Source organism: Anoplopoma fimbria, chromosome 3, assembly GCF_027596085.1.
Source record: "Anoplopoma fimbria isolate UVic2021 breed Golden Eagle Sablefish chromosome 3, Afim_UVic_2022, whole genome shotgun sequence".
Taxonomy (NCBI): domain Eukaryota; kingdom Metazoa; phylum Chordata; class Actinopteri; order Perciformes; family Anoplopomatidae; genus Anoplopoma; species Anoplopoma fimbria.
Window position 1 is genome coordinate 4882728 of NC_072451.1, and position 18954 is coordinate 4901681.

At 42.5% G+C, this 18954-nt stretch overlaps 1 protein-coding gene across 2 annotated transcripts in view; it reads left to right on the forward strand.

The window, feature by feature from the left end:
• Positions 1-18954, forward strand: part of lig1 (ligase I, DNA, ATP-dependent) — a 45667-nt gene that overhangs the window by 9084 nt on the left and 17629 nt on the right. For both annotated transcript variants that reach the window (XM_054596343.1, XM_054596344.1), the window contains exons 7-19: positions 95-206; positions 3051-3137; positions 4577-4633; positions 5398-5456; positions 7379-7492; positions 7640-7806; positions 8212-8288; positions 8546-8637; positions 10314-10413; positions 10606-10691; positions 11614-11729; positions 13926-14021; positions 18473-18583. In XM_054596343.1, coding sequence (XP_054452318.1) covers positions 95-206; positions 3051-3137; positions 4577-4633; positions 5398-5456; positions 7379-7492; positions 7640-7806; positions 8212-8288; positions 8546-8637; positions 10314-10413; positions 10606-10691; positions 11614-11729; positions 13926-14021; positions 18473-18583 — 1274 coding nt within the window. The remainder of the gene's footprint in view (positions 1-94; positions 207-3050; positions 3138-4576; positions 4634-5397; positions 5457-7378; positions 7493-7639; positions 7807-8211; positions 8289-8545; positions 8638-10313; positions 10414-10605; positions 10692-11613; positions 11730-13925; positions 14022-18472; positions 18584-18954) is intronic.

Sequence of the window (18954 nt, forward strand, 5' to 3'; positions counted from 1 at the left end):
ATGTGCCATGCTTATATCAGTTAGGAAAGACTGCAAAATATTTCCTCTGCCCCAACTCCTGCTCCACCCTCACCTTCCTCTTTCTATTCAATAGCTCCAAGAAAAGCTGCAGTGAAGACGGAGAAACCAGAGAACAATGAAGGGGAGAAGAAGACGACGAGCGCCGAGAGGAAGAGTTCAGCGGAGGAGAGCAAAGACACGAAAGGGTAATAAAAAGAAAAAAAAAAGAAAAGTAGAACAGGAAGTTAAAAAGAACTCAGGACATGATGGACATGTCACCACGCTCGTAGGCATGAAAATGTCACGTCAAGATTATCCGGACCAAAGTAATTCATATCGACCCGAATATGTGAAACGTTTTCTTTTGTTAGACATGGTCAGATCCTTCAAAATATCTGGCCCATTGTGTTGACTCACAGCACCCGTTTTTTAAAGTATATAACCTCTTTGTAATAGAAAGATTGCCGCATATACAAAATTGTTGACAAAACGAAAAAGGAGGCATGCAATTCTACTTTGTATGGAAAAGGAGAATGCTATATAAAAAAAAAAAAAAAAAAAAAAAAAGGCGATGGAGCAAGCTTATGATAGTTGTGTATTTTAGTTTTAGTATATTAAGAGAAAAGATAAGATAATCCTTTATTAGTCCCGCAGCAGGGGACATTTACAGGATTACAGCAGCAGAGAGGATACTGCAAACAAGAGACATAGTTAAAAAAAAAGATCAAAACAAGTATTATAAATAAGTAATAAAACAGTTTTATTTCATTTAAGTTTTGGCTCTTCAATTTATTTTTAGCTTTAGTTAGTTTTCAGAGTGCGTTTGCTTGTTTCAGTTTAGTCTTAAGATTAGCATAAAAGTTTAGTTTTCATATATTTAGTAAAGATTTGTTTCTGTTGGGGCCAGGTATAATGTCTCAGAAGTATGTGGCCACATTAACATACAGAACACATAGTTGGGCGTATTGTATAGGAATGTCCATAATGTTTAATCTGCACTTCTGCACGGAGCCATCTCCTTGAATGTCAAGTCAAAATTCCTGCTGTCTCCTTTTTACGGTATTGATAATCTATGTTGCAGCTAAAACATTTCCTCCCCGTCATGGTGTCGCGTTCCTTACGATGTGGATTTACCGTCTTTGCTCTGATAAACACGCACACGTTTTGTATTTTTAGCGCCCACTAGAGGACGAGGGAGACACAACAGCGTGTGAGCTACGTCACCCCCACACACTCCATACTGTCTTTTGTTACAAACGGGTCACTGGCGATCCGTTTTTAACGTCTACATATTTCTGCTAAGCCGTGATGCTCGAGGTCACGTGTCTTTTTCATTTTGTTTTCTACAGTACTGGTCCAATAGTGTCGACGCTGCGTATTTTTAAACTCTTTCTTCCTGTGGGTTAAGACGTAAACGGTTATGTCGGCTTTTGGTTCCTTCATAGATGTAAATGTAATGCCTATTATGGCTGTGATGGGGAAAAAAGAGGTGAGAAATACACAAGCTGTGCAATATACAGTTCACTCACGACTCAAAACAGCAGCTGTTAGAAGGCGATCAACCGTGAATGAATCACATTACATTTACGTTACGGAGCGGGCTACTCCGCCCAAAACACATGTAGGTCGATACTTTATTTTAGAGCCGATTTGGAGCCGATATGCACAGCTGTTTTTTTTTTTTAAACATTAGTTTGTCTTTCTTAAGATATGTTCCCAAATAGAGTAAACATTTGTAGAATCATGTTTTGAGCAGAGTATCACTTTTCATTTTGTAACACAACATTTTGCACAAAAAAACCCCTCAAAATACTTTGATAACATTTGAAGGTCATATTCCCACCCCTAACTGAAACACATTTACATTCATTTGTATTTTATTTTTTATTCGTATTCTTTTAGTTTTTTCTTGGAGGATATCACATTCATTTAGTTTAGTGGCTCAGTGTCTTCTGTCTGTTTTGCAGCAAAGTTCATTTATATTTATACCACGGCACAGTCTCAGTCACGACTGAAATTTAACTTGAATAATAACAAGCACACTAGAGTTTGTAATGGATCTTGCGACAGTCGGCATGTGAGAAATCAGATTGAGTTAAACCGTCGTACACATGCTCAATTAGGCGTCCTGTCTCCCTGTCTCAAACACAACGACAGCTCATCTAGCGGAAATTCTGCCTGAATTTACAATATGTGAACCGCTTCACCAATTTAGGCTTCAAATCTGGGCTTAATCCTGACAGTTTCTGTCAAATATTCATTATCAGGGCATGTCGGCATCATATCAATAGATTTATGTTAAAGTTAGGTCACTGGGATTTGGCATTTTTGACAATTTGTCTTATTTCTTTCAAGAACTTCTGCTCTTACTGTAGCTGTAGAAGTCGTATTACCGTCTCTCCATGATCTGAGTCTTTCTTCCATGAAGCAGTGCTTTTGTTGTGTGTAAATAAACCAGCAGCAGAATCAGTGCGTAGCTGCTTTGTCACTTTCAGGTCATGCTAACTACCCCAGCCGAAGACTATTTTTAGCTCTCAACAAGAGGAAATGCATTTTTCATCCGCCTATTTATTTTTTAATCACTGCCTGGTGTGCGACAGGGACGGGAGTGATGGGCATGGCGTACAAAAGATAGTTCACAGCTCCACTACTTCTTTTTGTAATGAATTCAAGCAACCATGTTTTCTTCCTCCTTGTGTGAGGGGAAAAGAAACGCATCTAACAAGTTCAGTGAACATTTTAACTATCCCAATCAGTGTTTTTGGCAGGAATAAATTATTATATAACATCGGTGACGTGTGAAATACTTTTTTCTTAAACTTTGTTTCTACAGAGGTGACATTTTACTGTAGTTGATCTTCTTCCAGTGTGAAGTGAACCAGCTTTCTCCCAAAACGCTCATTACATTTCAAAGCATCTCGTTGTTGTGACGAGAGTGTGCTCGACTCTCCGCCTACAAAGAGATCTGAGTCGCTTCAGTGACTAACAGCTGTCGCCGTCACTCACTCAGACTCTTAATTTGCTCTCTTTCTCCTTGTTTTCCTTCTCAGCGAGTCAACCTCAGGACCAACGGACTACGATCCATCCAGGGCCAACTACCACCCCGTGGACCACGCCTGCTGGAAACAGGGCCAAAAGTAAGTCCAGCTCATTTCGAATCAACCTACTCACCTCGACGGCCGCATGCAGAAATTAGATCCCAAATTCTTGAATATATTTCGCCCAATTTCCGGTTCCCAGCAGCTGTGATTTATTTATATTGCATAATAACATAAATCATATTATTGGATTATAATCACTGATACATGAATGTGTTCATAACTGTTAATGCTGCAGCTGGTTAAAAGGTGGAGCTGATTTTAAGCAATTTAAATATATTTCATACATGACTTAACATTCTGCTGAGTAGCTTGAGACTTTCCCCCTGGGGACCAATAAGTCCTTACTGATATCATAATATCATCATAATTTATTTATTGAATATATTTTATAGTGTTAATCTGGTAATGGAACTGAAACCGTCAGATAAATATTTTGGAGTAAAGAGTAGATGTAGTGGAGAAGAAGTATAAAGTGACACGAGATTAAAATATTTAAGTTAAGTACAAGTACCTCAAATTTTGTACTTCAGTATTTGCTTAAATGTACTTCGTTATTTTCCAGTTATTGTTACTGAGTTAAGAAAGGCCATGAAGTTAGCTAATGCTAGCTTGTAGTCATAATATCGTGGGCTTTGATTGATTTTTTTTTGGCGAAGATATGCATTTCTTACGTTGACCACTAGGGGGCCAACTGCATTTACGACACAGAATAACAGCCCAAAGAAAAACTGTGGAAACGAGGCGTTAAGCTATATTTTAAAACATAGGGTTCCTCAAATGTTTTCATCTTGTCAGCTAAACCCGTCTGCTTCAAGAAGCATTTAAACGCCAAGGTTCGTCTTAGCAAAGATCTTTAGAAAATTCCTCTTTACGAAACTTGTCTTCGGCTGTGGCGTAGTGGAGAGCAGGGTAGTTCTCCAATCAGAGGGTCGGTGGTTCGATACCCGGCTTCGGCAGTCGATGTGTCCTTGGGCAAGACACTTAACCCCAAGTTGCTCCTGAAGGCTTGCCATCGGTGTGGACTGGATGTTGCATGAATGTTAGTTAGAGTCTGATGGTGGCACCTTGCATGGTAGCCTGTCATCAGTGTGTGAATGGGTGAATGATATGTAATATACTACTGATTGTAAGTCGCTTTGGATAAAAGCGTCTGCTAAATGACTGTAATGTCATGTAATGTAAGAAAAAAGAAGCCATTCTCCTGTTTGTCCCCCTCCCATATGGAGCCTAATTGATTTTCTTTCTGCATATCAAACATCATTGTAGGGACACAATTTTCCCACCACGGCGGCTCTGACCCCTTGCCCTCCCCGCTGTTGCTTTAATGGAATTTTGATAACCCCCAATCAAAGCTCATTCTACTGTTGCGCTAATTGCGAGCGGCGCCGAACAGCTGAGTCGGCTAAACGCTGTGAATTTAAAAATCAGTCGGTGTGAATGCTTCGCCTGCTAACTATCTGCTCATCGCTCTCCAGAGTGCCGTACTTGGCGGTGGCTCGCACCTTTGAGAAGATTGAAGAGGACTCTGGCAGGTAAGAGCTGTGTTTTTGTTTCTCTCCCCCGTCCCCCCCGTCCCCCGTCCCCCCATCTGAACGAGGAAAACACCATTTGGGAGAAAGTGATCGCTGTTCAAAGGACTTGGGGATATAGAAAAAACATATCTACAAAGTTGCCACTCTGGCTTCCTGCTGGGAATTTCTGGAAAATAATTATCGTGTTCCAGCCAGAGAAAAGGGAGGGAATTTAATTAGTTTGAGGAGGGCAGGGAATATTAAATTTAATTTTACAATTAGGTCATTTTCTAGGAATGCTAAAGAATGCTAAAGAATGTATCTCAATCACTTTGGTTTTCATTTAATTCAGTTTTTCAGCTTTTATTCTCCGCACACCTGGACGGTGACTCAAGAAAATTGAAAGAAACCGCCAGAAAAACCATTTTATTGAAGGAAAAGCATGTAAATCAGTTTTCGGGAATCCATATCATACATATTAAAGGATGATTCGTAACTCGAGCCTCCAGCCGGCAAATTGAAAACACCTTTACAGACTTCCTTTTTTGTCTATTGGGGATATTGAATGACAAGCTCTCTGGTGATGACTTGTTCTTTCCCCCCTCCCACTCCAGTAGATGTATAGCGTTTCATAAATGAACTGTTCATCTGCCTCCCCAGCTTCCATTTCCGATTAAAACCTCCAGACAAATCTCATTTCCCGCCTCCCAGTATTTACAGGATGGCCTTAAAATTCGTTTAACTCGCCTCCCTTGTCTCAAAGCAATCCTGTTGTCATTTCCCAGGCTGAGGAACATCGAGACGCTGTCCAACCTGCTCCGCTCCGTGCTGCTGCTCTCTCCAGGTAAATGGTGTTTTATCTCTCCCATAATGCATGCTGATGGAGCTACACAGGCAGCTGGCTGTCTGCCACTCTATCAAGCTGATGATGATGATGAAGCCAGGTTGCACATAAAAGTGGGAGGATGAGTCAGTTCATTGATGTGTGTGTGTGTGTGTGTGTGTGTATGTGTGTGTGTGTGTCTGATATTGTGTGTGTGTGTGTGTGTGTGTGTGTGTGATTCTGATATTGTGTGTGTAAGTGTTGCTTTGTGTTTGTTTTTTTGAGCTGCTGTCGTCTGTGTCTGTATGTGTTCATGATTCTTCTGTGTGTATATGTTGTTTCTGTCCATATGTCCTTGATTTTGTGTGTCTGTGTGTTTGGAGCTGTATCAGAGTTTTTTGTGTGTGTCTGTGTGTGTGTGTGTGTGTGTGTGTGTGTGTTTGCTTCTCTGTACTTTTTGTTTTTATTTCATACCAGCACACTAGTCGCTTTTGGGGAAAAATTCACCGTTTTCAAAATATGTCATCCGCTTCAATTGTGTAGATCTGAGGAGTTCTTTGGGGGGGGGTTGCTGAGTCAGTGAGGCAAATCTTTTATTTTCGTAGCTAACATTAACGTGCAATGTCGCTCTTGTCGGGTTCGGTCGTCTAAAGAGTGGCGCTCCTTCTCGGTCAGGCGTTTTTTTTTGCATTATGCGATTCTCTGCAGCCCGAGCAAACAAAGTGTCGGGTGAAGAACTTGTCTGTTTCAAAGCCACCTTCCTGATTCATGATGTTATCTACAAGCTAGCATTGGCTAACTTCATGGCCTAACAGGTGGAAAAGAACTAAGTACATTTAAACAAATTCTGAAGTACAGATTGGAGGTACTTGTACTTAACTTGACTATTTAAATCTCGTGTCACTTCATACTCCTTCTCCACTACTCCACATCTACTTTTTACTCCAATATATTCATCTGACGATTTTAGTTTCATTACCAATTCAGATTAACACTATAAAATATATTCAATAAATAAATGATGATATTATGATATCAGTAAGGACTTATTGGTCCCCAGGGGGAAATTCTCAAGCTACTCAGCAGAATGTTAAGTCATGTATGAAATATATTTAAATTGATTAAAAATCAGCTCTACCTTTTAACCAGCTGCAGCATTAACAGTTATGAACACATTCATGTATCAGTGATTATAATCTAGTAATATGATTTATGTTATTATGCAATATACATAAATAGTTGTTTATCCAGAAGATGTTGTATTCGTATAACAAAAGGCTTCAAAAAGAGACCTGAGACACATTTGTGGGATCCTCCTGAAAAACACATTATCAATACCTGATATGGTTTCATCACCATATTCGGCTGAAACGTAATGCTTGATAACCCGACACACCAGATAGTTTGTCACACAGAATCATCTGGAAAACGGCCGTCATTGGAAAAGGGCAGGTCAATTAAAACCAATACTTGACAGGTGATAAGTGTAACTCAAACTGTTGCCAAAGCGAGTCGGGAAAAAACATATTTTCTATAAAAAAAACAAAAACAGCCTTGCTTTTTTTTTTATATGTATATATATATCCTAATGGGCCATCCTGACCCTTACAGCTAGAAGTTACTGCCCAACCTTAACCAGTAGTCTCTGCTTCAACCAGCTACCCCACTGCTGGTCTTTCCAAGAAATGTAGTTGGATTCATAGTTAGGATTAAATGCCGTCCTTTCTCTTCTTTCAGTGAAGAAATACTCACCAGTTCTGATGTAACTGCTATTGCATCATCTACGCTAACCTCTTTGGAAGCCGATACATTATTGTTTTGAACCAACAGTCGTACACAAATGCAATACTTGATGGATTTTCCTCTCATCCAGCGATCCTCGCGGGGTAAAATTCTTATATGTTCTGTTGCCTAATATGTTTGTTTTGTTCTTTTTTTCCCAGACGACTTGTTGTGCTGTTTGTACCTGTGTTTGAACCAGCTGGGTCCAGCCTACCTGGGGATGGAGCTCGGTGTCGGAGAGACGGTGCTGATGAAAGCTGTTGCTCAAGCAACTGGTAATAGAGGGCAACGCGCACGGACACAACCTTTTCATTTGCACCTAAACGCCTCGCCGTTGTCAGCCTAACTGCTAACGCCACCCCTCCTCTGCCCGTCAGCCCGGGCCAGGCGGCCGCTATTTACCGTCTCGCTCTTGTTTCCAGGGCGACAATTGGACAAAATCAAGGCGGAGGCGCAGGAGAAAGGAGATCTGGGCCTCGTGGCCGAGAGTTCCCGTAGCAACCAGCGCATGATGTTCCAGCCGGCCAGTCTGACAGCGGGGGGCGTGTTCAGAAAATTGAAGGAAATCGCAAGCATGAGTGGGAACTCGGTGAGCTGGGGAATAAACGTTTTCATTAAGGGGAATGCAGCACTGGGCAAATATTGTTTTCGCTCTATTTGCCTCTTAAGTGTCGGGTCAGAGAGGGAAAAGAAAGGAAACGTTAATGTGATTGTGTATCGAACGTGGAGTTATTTGTTTATTTGTCTGCTTCAGAGGGAAGAGGGTTATCTCTGTGCCTTTTTGAATAAGTCGTCACCTGGCTGGAATCGCTCAAGCAATTAGTTCCCTTTTCATCCCCGTTGCTCCTGGCTCTTTTTTTTTTTTTCCCGTTTTCTTTTTTCTCCCCGTATTGAACATGGAGTTTGTACTCGCCAGTGACCTCAGTCTTCTTTTTGCATTCTGTCTCTTCTTGCTCTTCCTCTGTGAATCTCAATTTCCTCCCGTCTGCCTCAGGCCATGAATAAGAAAATCGACATCATCAAAGGCCTCTTTGTGGCATGCCGCTTTTCCGAGGCCCGCTACATCGTCAGGTAAAATAACACTCGCACACATACATAGAGAAGCCTGGCTGCGCGTGTGTCACCAAGGCAACGCCACACACACACACACACACACACACACACACACACACACACACCTACACACCTGCATGTATATAGAAGCACATATATTAAATTGCTTCCCAGCTCTTTGTGTATATGTTCGAGCAGCGTTTGTTACGGGCAGCAGCTGCAAAAGGGCGTCGGCACTGACAGCTGTTGGTCGTGTGTTTTTTTTTGATTGACAGGTCGCTGGCTGGGAAGCTGAGGATCGGCCTGGCTGAGCAGAGTGTCCTATCAGCTCTGAGCCAGGCTGTGTGCCTGACCCCCCCTGGACAAGGTAATCTTGAATTTTAAAAGGGACACTTTCACAATTTTGAAACGTCGTTGTGCACATGTGTACATTGAACCAGCTTTTGCTTCTGTTCATACTGGCCAGTGAGGGATTCCTTAAGCAACAAGTGATGGGGAACATAAATCTATATTCCTGGTTCTGAAGTAGAACATTAGGCCTCAACCGTCTGAGTTAGACAAGTGAGAACTTTCCAAAGTTAACAAAATCTCTTTTTGTGTTACGTCCATTCAACACAGCTAAGCAGGAAACACTGTGTGCAGAAATAAACAAGGGAAATATCCACTTGGGTTGGGCGATAAATTGAAATATACCCAGTCTGAAGAAGAGCATTGGCTCAAAACATCAGTTGCAGTAATGTGAGCTCCAGTTTGCAGATCTTTGTATGTTTTCAACCGGCCACTGTCAACCAGCGTTTGCAGGTGTATAAGCGCAGAATTCTTTCTGAGGGACACCGTTAAATTGGCAAAAATATAACGACATAAAACCCCAAACAAGGGATTCACTCTGAAATAACCCGAACCTAATATCTACTTCATATGTAAAGCTCAAATCTCAGAAACCTCATATTAGTTTGGAGTTTGCAAAAAGCTAGCGTTTCACTTACTTTACTCATTAAAGTTTTAAGTTTGCAGACGTGTTCATGGCTGTATTAATGAGATACTTCTGTCCTTGTGATGAATGACAGAATTTAAATTAAAAAAAAAACCCAATTGGGAGGTCACACTTAAGGAAAGGTGAGGTGTTAAAGCAAGTAATCACAACTTCTTATTTATAGAACTCTTGTTAACACTGTGTTAAAATATTCCTAATATTTGTTCAAATGAATATTCATTCCTTAGAAGAGTCGTAGATGAAATGTGAAACGTTTGGTGCCAGACAAACCAATATATAACCAAAAATTCAAAACAATAACTACAGTATTCTGGAGGTGTGTAGTTTATATTTGCTGAATTCATCTCTTCCTGGAGAGAGTTTTGACCGCCTGCGTTCAGTAATGATCCGACCTGCTTTCACCAACACCACCTCCACCTCCACCAAATGAAATAAATTCACCCCCGCACTTATTAGTATGCGTGGCTTACTTTTGACTGGAGGTATGCTTTAATAAGAGTCAATTAGACCAGAGGCTCAGTGGGGGAAATTTGCATTGATCTGTGGTCTGGTCCGGAGATGTTTTTCTTAACATTTCTATTTATTTATTTAACCATTTATTTAATCACGCAGGTCAACTTCGAGCAAATTCTTTGTCGGGCTGAAGTGGACCTTTAACATGAATAATAAATGTTGATAAATTAATATTCAGCCGTATTTTAAATGTATCGTAATTATTAATGGGTTTTTTTTTTGGGGGGGGAGGAAACAAGATGATTCATTTTAGCCTTCACTCTTCAGGATTAACTTAACCTTTTTTTTTTTTTTTTTTTTACCACAATGAGACTGAAACTCTCATCTTTAGCCTTAGCTGGTCCGGCGTTACAGGAAACGCTCGCGTGCAGCCGTGCACCAGTGATTGCGCGGCTGTAAGTCTGGTGTATATCCTGCTCTTTGAAGCGCGTCTGACCTTTCATCCAGCAAATGTTCGGTCAAACAAATGTTCAAACACTTACGCTGATCCGTTTGAAATGCGTCCTGTCTCCCCCCCACCCCTCTTTTCCTTATAGGTTTCCCCCCCGCTGTGCTCGACGCGGGGAAGAGGATGAGCGCTGAGAGCAGGCGGGCCTGGATCGAAGAGAAGAGTCTCATTCTCAAACAGACTTACTGGTAACTGAATCCCAAACAAACGCCCTCGTGTCTCTTTGCAGTCACTACAATGCCTCATCATCTCCCCCCCCCGCCTCCCTTTTTAAGCCCCGACACACTCATTCCGTCTCGCTCATTCTGCTCACTTTCACTTTTGGAAGAGATATTGATTTATTTACTCATGTTTGTTTTTCCGCTTCATCTCCCGTCCAGCGAGATGCCCAATTACGACGTCCTCATCCCCGTTCTGCTGAAAGAAGGCATAGACGAGCTGCCCAATCACTGCAAGCTCACTCCAGGTAGGCAACCAATCAGGAGGCAGAACGGCTTTCAGATCCAAAAGAGCGACTGGTGTGTGTGTTTTTTTAATTTCTTTTTATTGATCCGTTCGGCGGAGGTGAGTCGGTTATTTTAGTTGAGATATTTATCACAGAAAGATTAAAAGATACCACTAAACTAAGGATTAGCTCCCAATTACGCTGCTGTCGAGCTATTTGAGATAAGCTGCCGGGGCAATAAGGTCGAAAATGAATACCAGCCTCCATCTGAGAGTTACTTAATTGGCCGTTGTGGGTCAGTTGGACAAATCTGGCAGCTATTCTGGCAGGTTAACAGTCGTTATTCACAGGGCTGCTCTGTTCTGAAATGCGAGATTGGTTAAAGGAGCTGGAGAATTTAATTTATTTTGGATACCGACCAGTTTGGACAAAAAGTTTGACTGTCCTGTCATATCGGGGCTCCGTAAGCTCCAATTATAGGAATTTGTTTGGTGTATTCACATCATATCTCTTCTCTGCTGCTTTCGAAGCTTAACTCGGCTTCGCAGCCCACGGGGTGGGGGGGATGTGAGTCAGGGAACTTTCATATTAGGGCCAAATAAAAATGCAAACAAACTCATTTCAACTGCGTTTTTTTTGTCACGGAGACAGTTGTGGGTGTGATGCTGATGCGTCATGTGGGGAATGAAGTGAATTTCACAGCTTCAAAACGGATCCGAGATCTGCTTCGCTCTAATAACCTGGAGGTCCGTTAGCGAAAGCTCCGCCCCCTCCTCCTCCTCCTCCCTCCCAGCAAACGAAGAAAACTTCTCCTGCCGCTAACTCGCAATTAGTTCCTCTAACTATTTAGAGTTCACGAAAGATGCATGGCCGCATATCTGTCTGTATTGGTTCGGCGAATCGGCGTCCCGCTGTTTCATTCTTGTTTACTTCCTTCTCCCAGGTGTGCCGCTGAGACCCATGTTGGCTCACCCCACCAAAGGCGTCGGCGAGGTGATGAAGAGGTTTGACGATTCCACGTTCACCTGCGAGTACAAATACGACGGCGAGCGCGCACAGGTGTGTGTTTGTGCGACAGAGTGCAACTGTTTGTTTTTCCTCACGGTTTGGCACCAAACATATGGTTGCTGAATTTCGTATGCATACACCTTTGGGCTGTGTTCTTTGGGTACCAGGTATTGCACTGTTCTGTGACTCCCGGTGTGTGTGTGTGTGTGTGTGTGTGTGTGTGTGTGTGTGTGTGTGTGTGTGTGTGTGTGTGTGTGTGTGTGTGTGTGTGTGTGTGTGTGTGTGTGTGTGTGTGTGTGTGTGTGTGTGTGTGTCCCTTATTCTTTAATATAAACAGTAGTGCTTTTTTTTTGCCCTTGGCCTGCAGGCAGAGAAAGCTACTTCTGCCAATGTGGACAAAAGAGAAGGGGGGGGATGGGGGAGGGAGTCGTGAGGAAAGAGGCTAGAGACAGTGAAGGTGTGACATACAAGGGAGAGGAAACACGAAAGACAGACAGAACAGGGAGACGGCAGTGAGGATGAGGAAATGTGGAAAGAGAGAGGGAGATTGTAATGTAAACCCCTCCAGCTGTATTGTTAATTTTGGACAGTCATGCCAATAAAGTGCCTTTGAACTGAGCTGAATTGAGAAGAAGAGAGATGAGCAGAGAGAGAAACACACAGAGAGAGAAACAGAGAGAGAGAGAGAGAGGATAGAGACACACACACACACAGAGAGAGAGAGAGAGAAAAACCCCATGACGTCTCCTCTTCACCCTCTCCGTCGCCGGTCTCACTGCAGTGGACGTTACCTCCAACGGCCAGCAGAGGGACTCTTGATTCACCACTCGGTTAAACACTCCCTGTGTGTTTGTGTGTGTTTGTGTGTGTGTGTGTGTGTGTGTGTGTGTGTGTGTGTGTGTGTGTGGAGATTCTGTGAAGAGCCACAATTAAATGTGTGACTCTGCATGTGTGGCATTTGATGAATCAAAATAACTGCGTATGCGTTCAGTGTCCCGTCTCTAATTAGTCGAGTAAGTTATTGTCTGTGTATTTCTGTCTATTTGAGTTTATTTATCAGAGATCAACAGAAGAAGAAAAATAATAAGAGTTATCTGTTGTCCCTGACTGTTAAAATGATGCAACATATGTTAAAGGCATTTAAAGGAACATAACAAATAGTGGTAGTGGTAGTTTGCTACAATCCACATTTAGAAAGGACAAATGATTAAAAGAAAGAAAAATAGTCAAATCTGCTTACAGTGATCAATTGCTTTTATGGATTAAAGAGCCTGTGACAGAATCATTCCTTTACAAATGCTGTATATGACCAAGTAAACCCTTACAGTGTTTATTTTGTGAAATCTAAACATATGGAAACTATTTTAAAGCTACTGTAGGCAAGTGTTAGGCCTAATTCATTTTTTTCTCTCAATGAAAAATGTATGTGCAAGGTGAAAGCACCTGTGGCTGAAGCCGCCCTCTTCAAGTGGAATGATAATGTGAGGTCACGTGACGCCCCCTCAGTGAACCTCTGCAGAACCTCAAACCGGCTCTGTGTCACGTGCCTTCCCCCATCATGCCGCTCACCTGCCGTGCGATGGAGGAGCCCCGGTAACCTGGTTGATCCGCATGCAGCGACACAGAGCCGACCAAAAACGGCAAAGGACCCCCCCCAGCGAGTCCTTTTGTTGAAATAGCTTGGCAGCGAGCCAGTAAATAGCAAAGCTCTCATTTTTTATTTATTGTTTTATATTCATGTGATAAATATATTAATGTCAATTAGTGAGGCATGAGAAATAAAGAAAAAAATAGAAAAGAAGGTTCTAATAATCATCCGCTTATATATATATTTATATATATATATATATTATATATATTATTTATTATATATTATATAAATATATTTATATTATATATATATATTTTTTTACTCTGACAGATGTGATAACTTTTGGCGCTTTTCCACTGTACAAATAAAAAAAATTATCAGAAAATAACTGGAGAAGATGGTGACAGCTAGCGTCATGTTTCACATTATTAGGGAGATTGAAGCCGAATTTTGTCACCTTATTATAAGTTTCACTATTTTGACATTTTATTGATCAATCAATTAATCTGGAAGACGGTTAATGGATCACTCTTAGTATGCTGATCGACCACCAACTCACCCTCCCTCCGCCCGGTTTAAAACATATATCCATTTTTTATTTTTATTTTGTGTCTATTTTATTCATTGTATTGTGTTTGTATAATTTGTTTTTTCAGATTCACATTCTGGAGAACGGCGAGGTTCGAGTATTCAGCCGCAACCAGGAAGACAACACCAGCAAATACCCCGATATCATCTCTCGCATCCCCAAGGTAGAACACGTGAACACACAGAGCGAGCGCTGCAGCTCGGCCCCCTGGGAGAGAGAGGAGAGCCTGTCTGCGCTTTTGATTGTCAAATGAGAGCTTTAACAGCGGTGCGGAGAACAACTGCACACATTTATCTCGCTCACTCTTCGTCTATCCGTTTCGCCCGTTTCCTCTCAACCTGTCGCTCAGCTGTCTGGTTTCCATGAGCCCACGCCTCCTCTCCGACTCTGCCAGCCTCAGTTTGAAACCCCTCAGAGTTTATTTGTTCCTTTTCTTTTTTTTGTCGGTCTTTACCCTCCTTTGTTCCCCTTCAGTCATCAAGACCTACCGCTTGGCTGTTCATGTTTTAGTTTTTAATTTTGATCAACGTCTACTGGGGTCGGTCATCTCTCTAATAGATTCTGAAAACGCTGGTTTGTTAAATTGCAGCTGTGGGTAGAGCTGCCAAATTAGCAAGCTACTGCTAGCGTGGGAGGATGGAGGAAGAGATCACCAGCACCTGAAGCTTTGGCAGTTGGCCTGGGGTTATCTGAGCGCGCTCACTACCGTGGAGCCTGCAGAGAGTGTGGTTTTTTTGTTTTTTTTTGCCCTAGTAAGGAACTGCAATGTCATACCAACGCTGCTATTTCTCTTTTCTCCTTCACTGTTGTTGTTTGTGTCGCGGTTGTCACGCATGAGACTAAAGTAGTTTGGTTGTGAGCCACCTGGTGACTTTAGTTTCTTCATTTTCAAAGATGAGAAGAAAAAAAAGGTGCATGATGGGAGGTTGAGTCAAAGCGACAGGGAGCCATTTTTTGTCTCGGGGCCCCGTATAGGCTGCTTCCATCAGGCCACTGTGGCCTCGCAGCAGGGTGTAAACCAGGCAGCCACCTCCGGTTATGAGGAGTGGAGCCAATGCGGAGGTGTTTTTAAACTTGCATTCTCTCTACTGGCCAGCAGGGGGCGACTCCTCTGGTTGCAAAAAGAAAGTCTGATTCTATCTTGATTTATTCCCTCAGTAAACATTGTAATCATGAGTTTATGGTCTCAATCTCTAGTTTCACGTCTTCTTTAAATCAGCATGATGCTCATTTAGTAACTTTTGGTCGCATTTAGAGTCAAACAGACCATAAAGGAGGGTATGCTTTAGGGCGGGGCTACCTTGTGATTGACAGGTTGCCACAACTCTGAACAGCAGTCGACAAACCAATGGATGACCTCGCAATGACTGCGTCCCCTTCTCATATACAGCCTATATTATAACCACACTGAAGACGATGCTGTTGTGGTCCTGCTTAGCTGCAGGGAGGACAACCTTAAATGGTCTCCTCTCCATGGCCTGTATAGAAGAAGTGGACCACGGCACCGTGACGTCATTCATTGGTTTGTGGACTACAAGTTTTAAAGCCTCGAGTTCGGCCGCCATCCTGCTTTTTCTGCAACCACAAGTTACAGGAAATGGTGACGCTCAGTACCACCGGACGCTGAATGAGGCCTCATCACAGAGACACGCAAAAATAGTTTTCTAGCTGTTTCTCGACGAGCATGTTCTACACAAAGGCAGTTAGAAGGTTGATAGCAGCGTTCTTTCTCTTACAATGAACTGTATAATTTCCCCTCCTCCTCAATCAACAGCAGAGCAGCAACAAGAGCTCGATGTCTGCATTGAATCCATTTTTTTCTCCCCGTTATTTACATTTGATTAACTGGCTTTAAACGCAACCCCTTTCTCCCCCCCGGCTCATCAGCTGTTAAGCCCCACACGCTTTTGCCAAAAGGGGCGTTTTACTCTGCTTGCATCCTTCTAATGAGGTCGTAAAAAAGCCCCAAAAAATACCTTATAAGGAAATCTTTCAATCAGGAAAATCAGTAGGAGGCTTTTATTGTGAAATAGCTATAAGAAATGTGTATTTGTTATCCATTTGGCTTTGTTAGCAGTGCTGTAGTTAGGGGGTAAACAATCTTATTTCACCTTGCACTGCTTACCTGTGGGAGGCCAGTATCTCCGTGCCAGCGTGGCATCAATGGTTGTGGTTGCTCGTGGCTCAGCTCGGTTTCGAAAAACACCTCCACCCACCTCCACCCACCGCCGAGAGGTCACGCCAGCAAACGGAAAGTTAACTTTTTCAGTGCTTCCCGCCCGTCCTTTCATTTGTGATCCGTCACTCGCCCTCTCTCCATCACACTCTCTATCTCATCATCTCGCGTAACATCTGCCCTCTCAGGTTCCTCTCACGCTGGCTTTCATCTCTCGGCTTTCTTTCTCTCTCCCAGAACTTTAAAAGCTACACGGCTCTTTTGTCTCTCACCTTTATCGGCTCTCTCTGTCCACCTGTCTCCTTCTCATGTCTCTCCGTCTAATCATGGCTCTCTCCTTTTTCTTTTTTTTCTTCATTACTTCTTGATGATACCTGTTCGTTCCCCCGACTATCCTTTCACCCCTCTCTCTCTCTCTCTCCGTGTCTCTCTTTCACCTCTCTCTCTTCTCACTCTTGTCTTATTCATTCTTGTCTCCCTCCTCTCTTCCTCTCATCTTTTTCCAACACTTTGATACAGTGTGTTCGCAATTTTACCTCTTTTTTGGTCCGTCTCTCTGCCTCTTATAGCCTTCTCCTCTCACCACTTCTCTCTCTCTCTCTACAGTCCTCACATATTTTCACTCTCGCTCTCCTTCTCCTTCCTGTCGAAGCCTTCTGTCTTCTCTCACCTTTTTTTTCCCTTTTTGGTTTTCTGCTTTCACATCCTCTTTACTCCCGACTTCCTTCTCACAATTTGTCTTTTCCAACACATTCCCGCTCCCGTTCAAGCCCCTCTTTTTCTCTCTCGCTCCTCTCCGTTCTCCTCGTTCTCTCTTCACTCCTTAACCTGTACGCTCTTGTCATTTGGTTCGCCTCCCTCCTTTGCGTTATCTCACCCTTTTTGTTTCTCACCATTACTTCTGTCTAAACTTCGTGTTTTGTGCAGAAAGAAAAAGAAAAAAAAAGAAAACGATAGTCAGAGTGAAAAGTTTGGGTGTTTGTGCTTCATTTGCATCTCCCCTTAATTTATGACATTTCATTCACCATGTCTGTGCTGTAGAAATAGCCCATGTCTGTTGTTTCAAATGAAGCTTTCATCAAAGAAATCATTCGCTAATCATAAACATGGCAGACAATTACTTAAAGAAATTGCTTAAAATCAAATTTGCATCCTTAGCCCTGACATGACGTCCTCATGGCGTCTTCTGTCTGTGTGTGTCGTAAAGTGAAGCTGTGTCACACACACACACACACACACACACACACACACACACACACACACACACACACACACACACACACACACACACACACACACACACACGTTTTCCTGCACAGAGAAGAAGGTCTGATTAGATTTTCCAGCACCTTGCTGCATTATTTTGCATATTAATGAGGGGAAACTAATTCTCCCCGAATCTTCCATAGTGCCTTTCCTGCTCCTAATTATGAATTGATATTAATATATTAACACATTAATTTGTATCCAAATACATTAATGCATTACTTAGCCTAATGGCCTTATGAGTAGAACTAGTTCTGTTTGATACATTTCACTGTTTCCAAACAACCTGTTACCTCTAATGTGTCTTTTGCTCTTTACTGTGATCGGTTTTCTCTGATCACCTTTCAGATCTCACTCGCTGATCGCCTCTCAATCGGGTTTGAGTTACATATGAAGCGTCCCGGTGGCCCCAAATCGACCGGGACGCCAGAGATTAATGTCCCTAAGCATCACACACAGGATTCAGTGGCTAAGATAAATGTAGCCACTCTGTCTGATCTTGAAAATCAATATAATCTGCCCATAGCCCTAAACCTGATCAGTGAATTTCTTTTTGTTTTCCTGCACAGGGAAATACTCACCAGCTGCCAAAGTCTTTTAATTAATGCAGGAATTAACTGAGAAACAAACATTTCTGGTGAAATATTTGGCTTTTGGCACAACGTGGGCATCCCACCAAAAAGATGGGGGGGGGGGGTTTAACACACTGGTTGAGTAGAAGAAACTGCGGCAACAGACATGGCTACTCAATGGTAACGATAAATGTAGTGTGGAGAGAGAGAGAGAAAATATAAATGGGTTGACTTCCAAAGCATTTGGCAACAAATGGAGAGCAGCTGCAGGTCCTGAGTCAGCCTGAACATGCATTCAGTTTGTTTGCCTGTATTTTTTTAAAAGTTGAGTGTTGTACTGAGTGTAAATGTCCCAAGTTTGTTGTATTTACTTCAATGTAACCTCCTGATAATCCTCTGATTGCTGCAGCAGATGTTGCTTATATGCAGATTTGCGAATAACATCATCTGGCTTTCCTTTTTTTTTTTTTATCTTTAAAAAAAAAAAAAAATCTCCTCATCTCTCTACTGAATATAATCTCTTTTTATTCATTCATGATTCCCTTTTGCTGTATGTGTGTGTGTGATTTTTATTTTTTATTTTTTTTTTTCCTTCAAAAGATGAAGAAGGACTCCGTGGTTTCCTGCGTCCTGGACTCTGAGGCGGTGGCCTGGGATCGTGAGAAGAAGCAGATCCAGCCCTTCCAGGTCCTCACCACCCGCAAGAGAAAGGTACATACGATACGATGGGAGGGAGGGAGGGAGGGAGGGAGGGGTGAATGAAATGCTCAGGGGGTTTAAAAAGGGTAGAAGGCAGGAGATGATTAGAGGAGGGGGGGAAAAAAAAGAGAAGTGAAAAGGTTGAAGCGAGAAAACAAGACGGAGATAAAGACCAGAAGGTGGAGGAGAGGTGGATAATGGAGTGAAATGATCCGACCCGACAGACGAAGGGCGATGGACGGAGGGAGAGAAGACAGAAAGATGGGAGGGGGGGAAGGGTTGTTAAGTGGGAGACAGAAGAGTCAAATGAGTCGAGGGGGAGGAGGAGGGGGGGATGCAGGATCGCAAATGTCAGCAAGGTGTTTTTTCAGTTTTGATCAGAA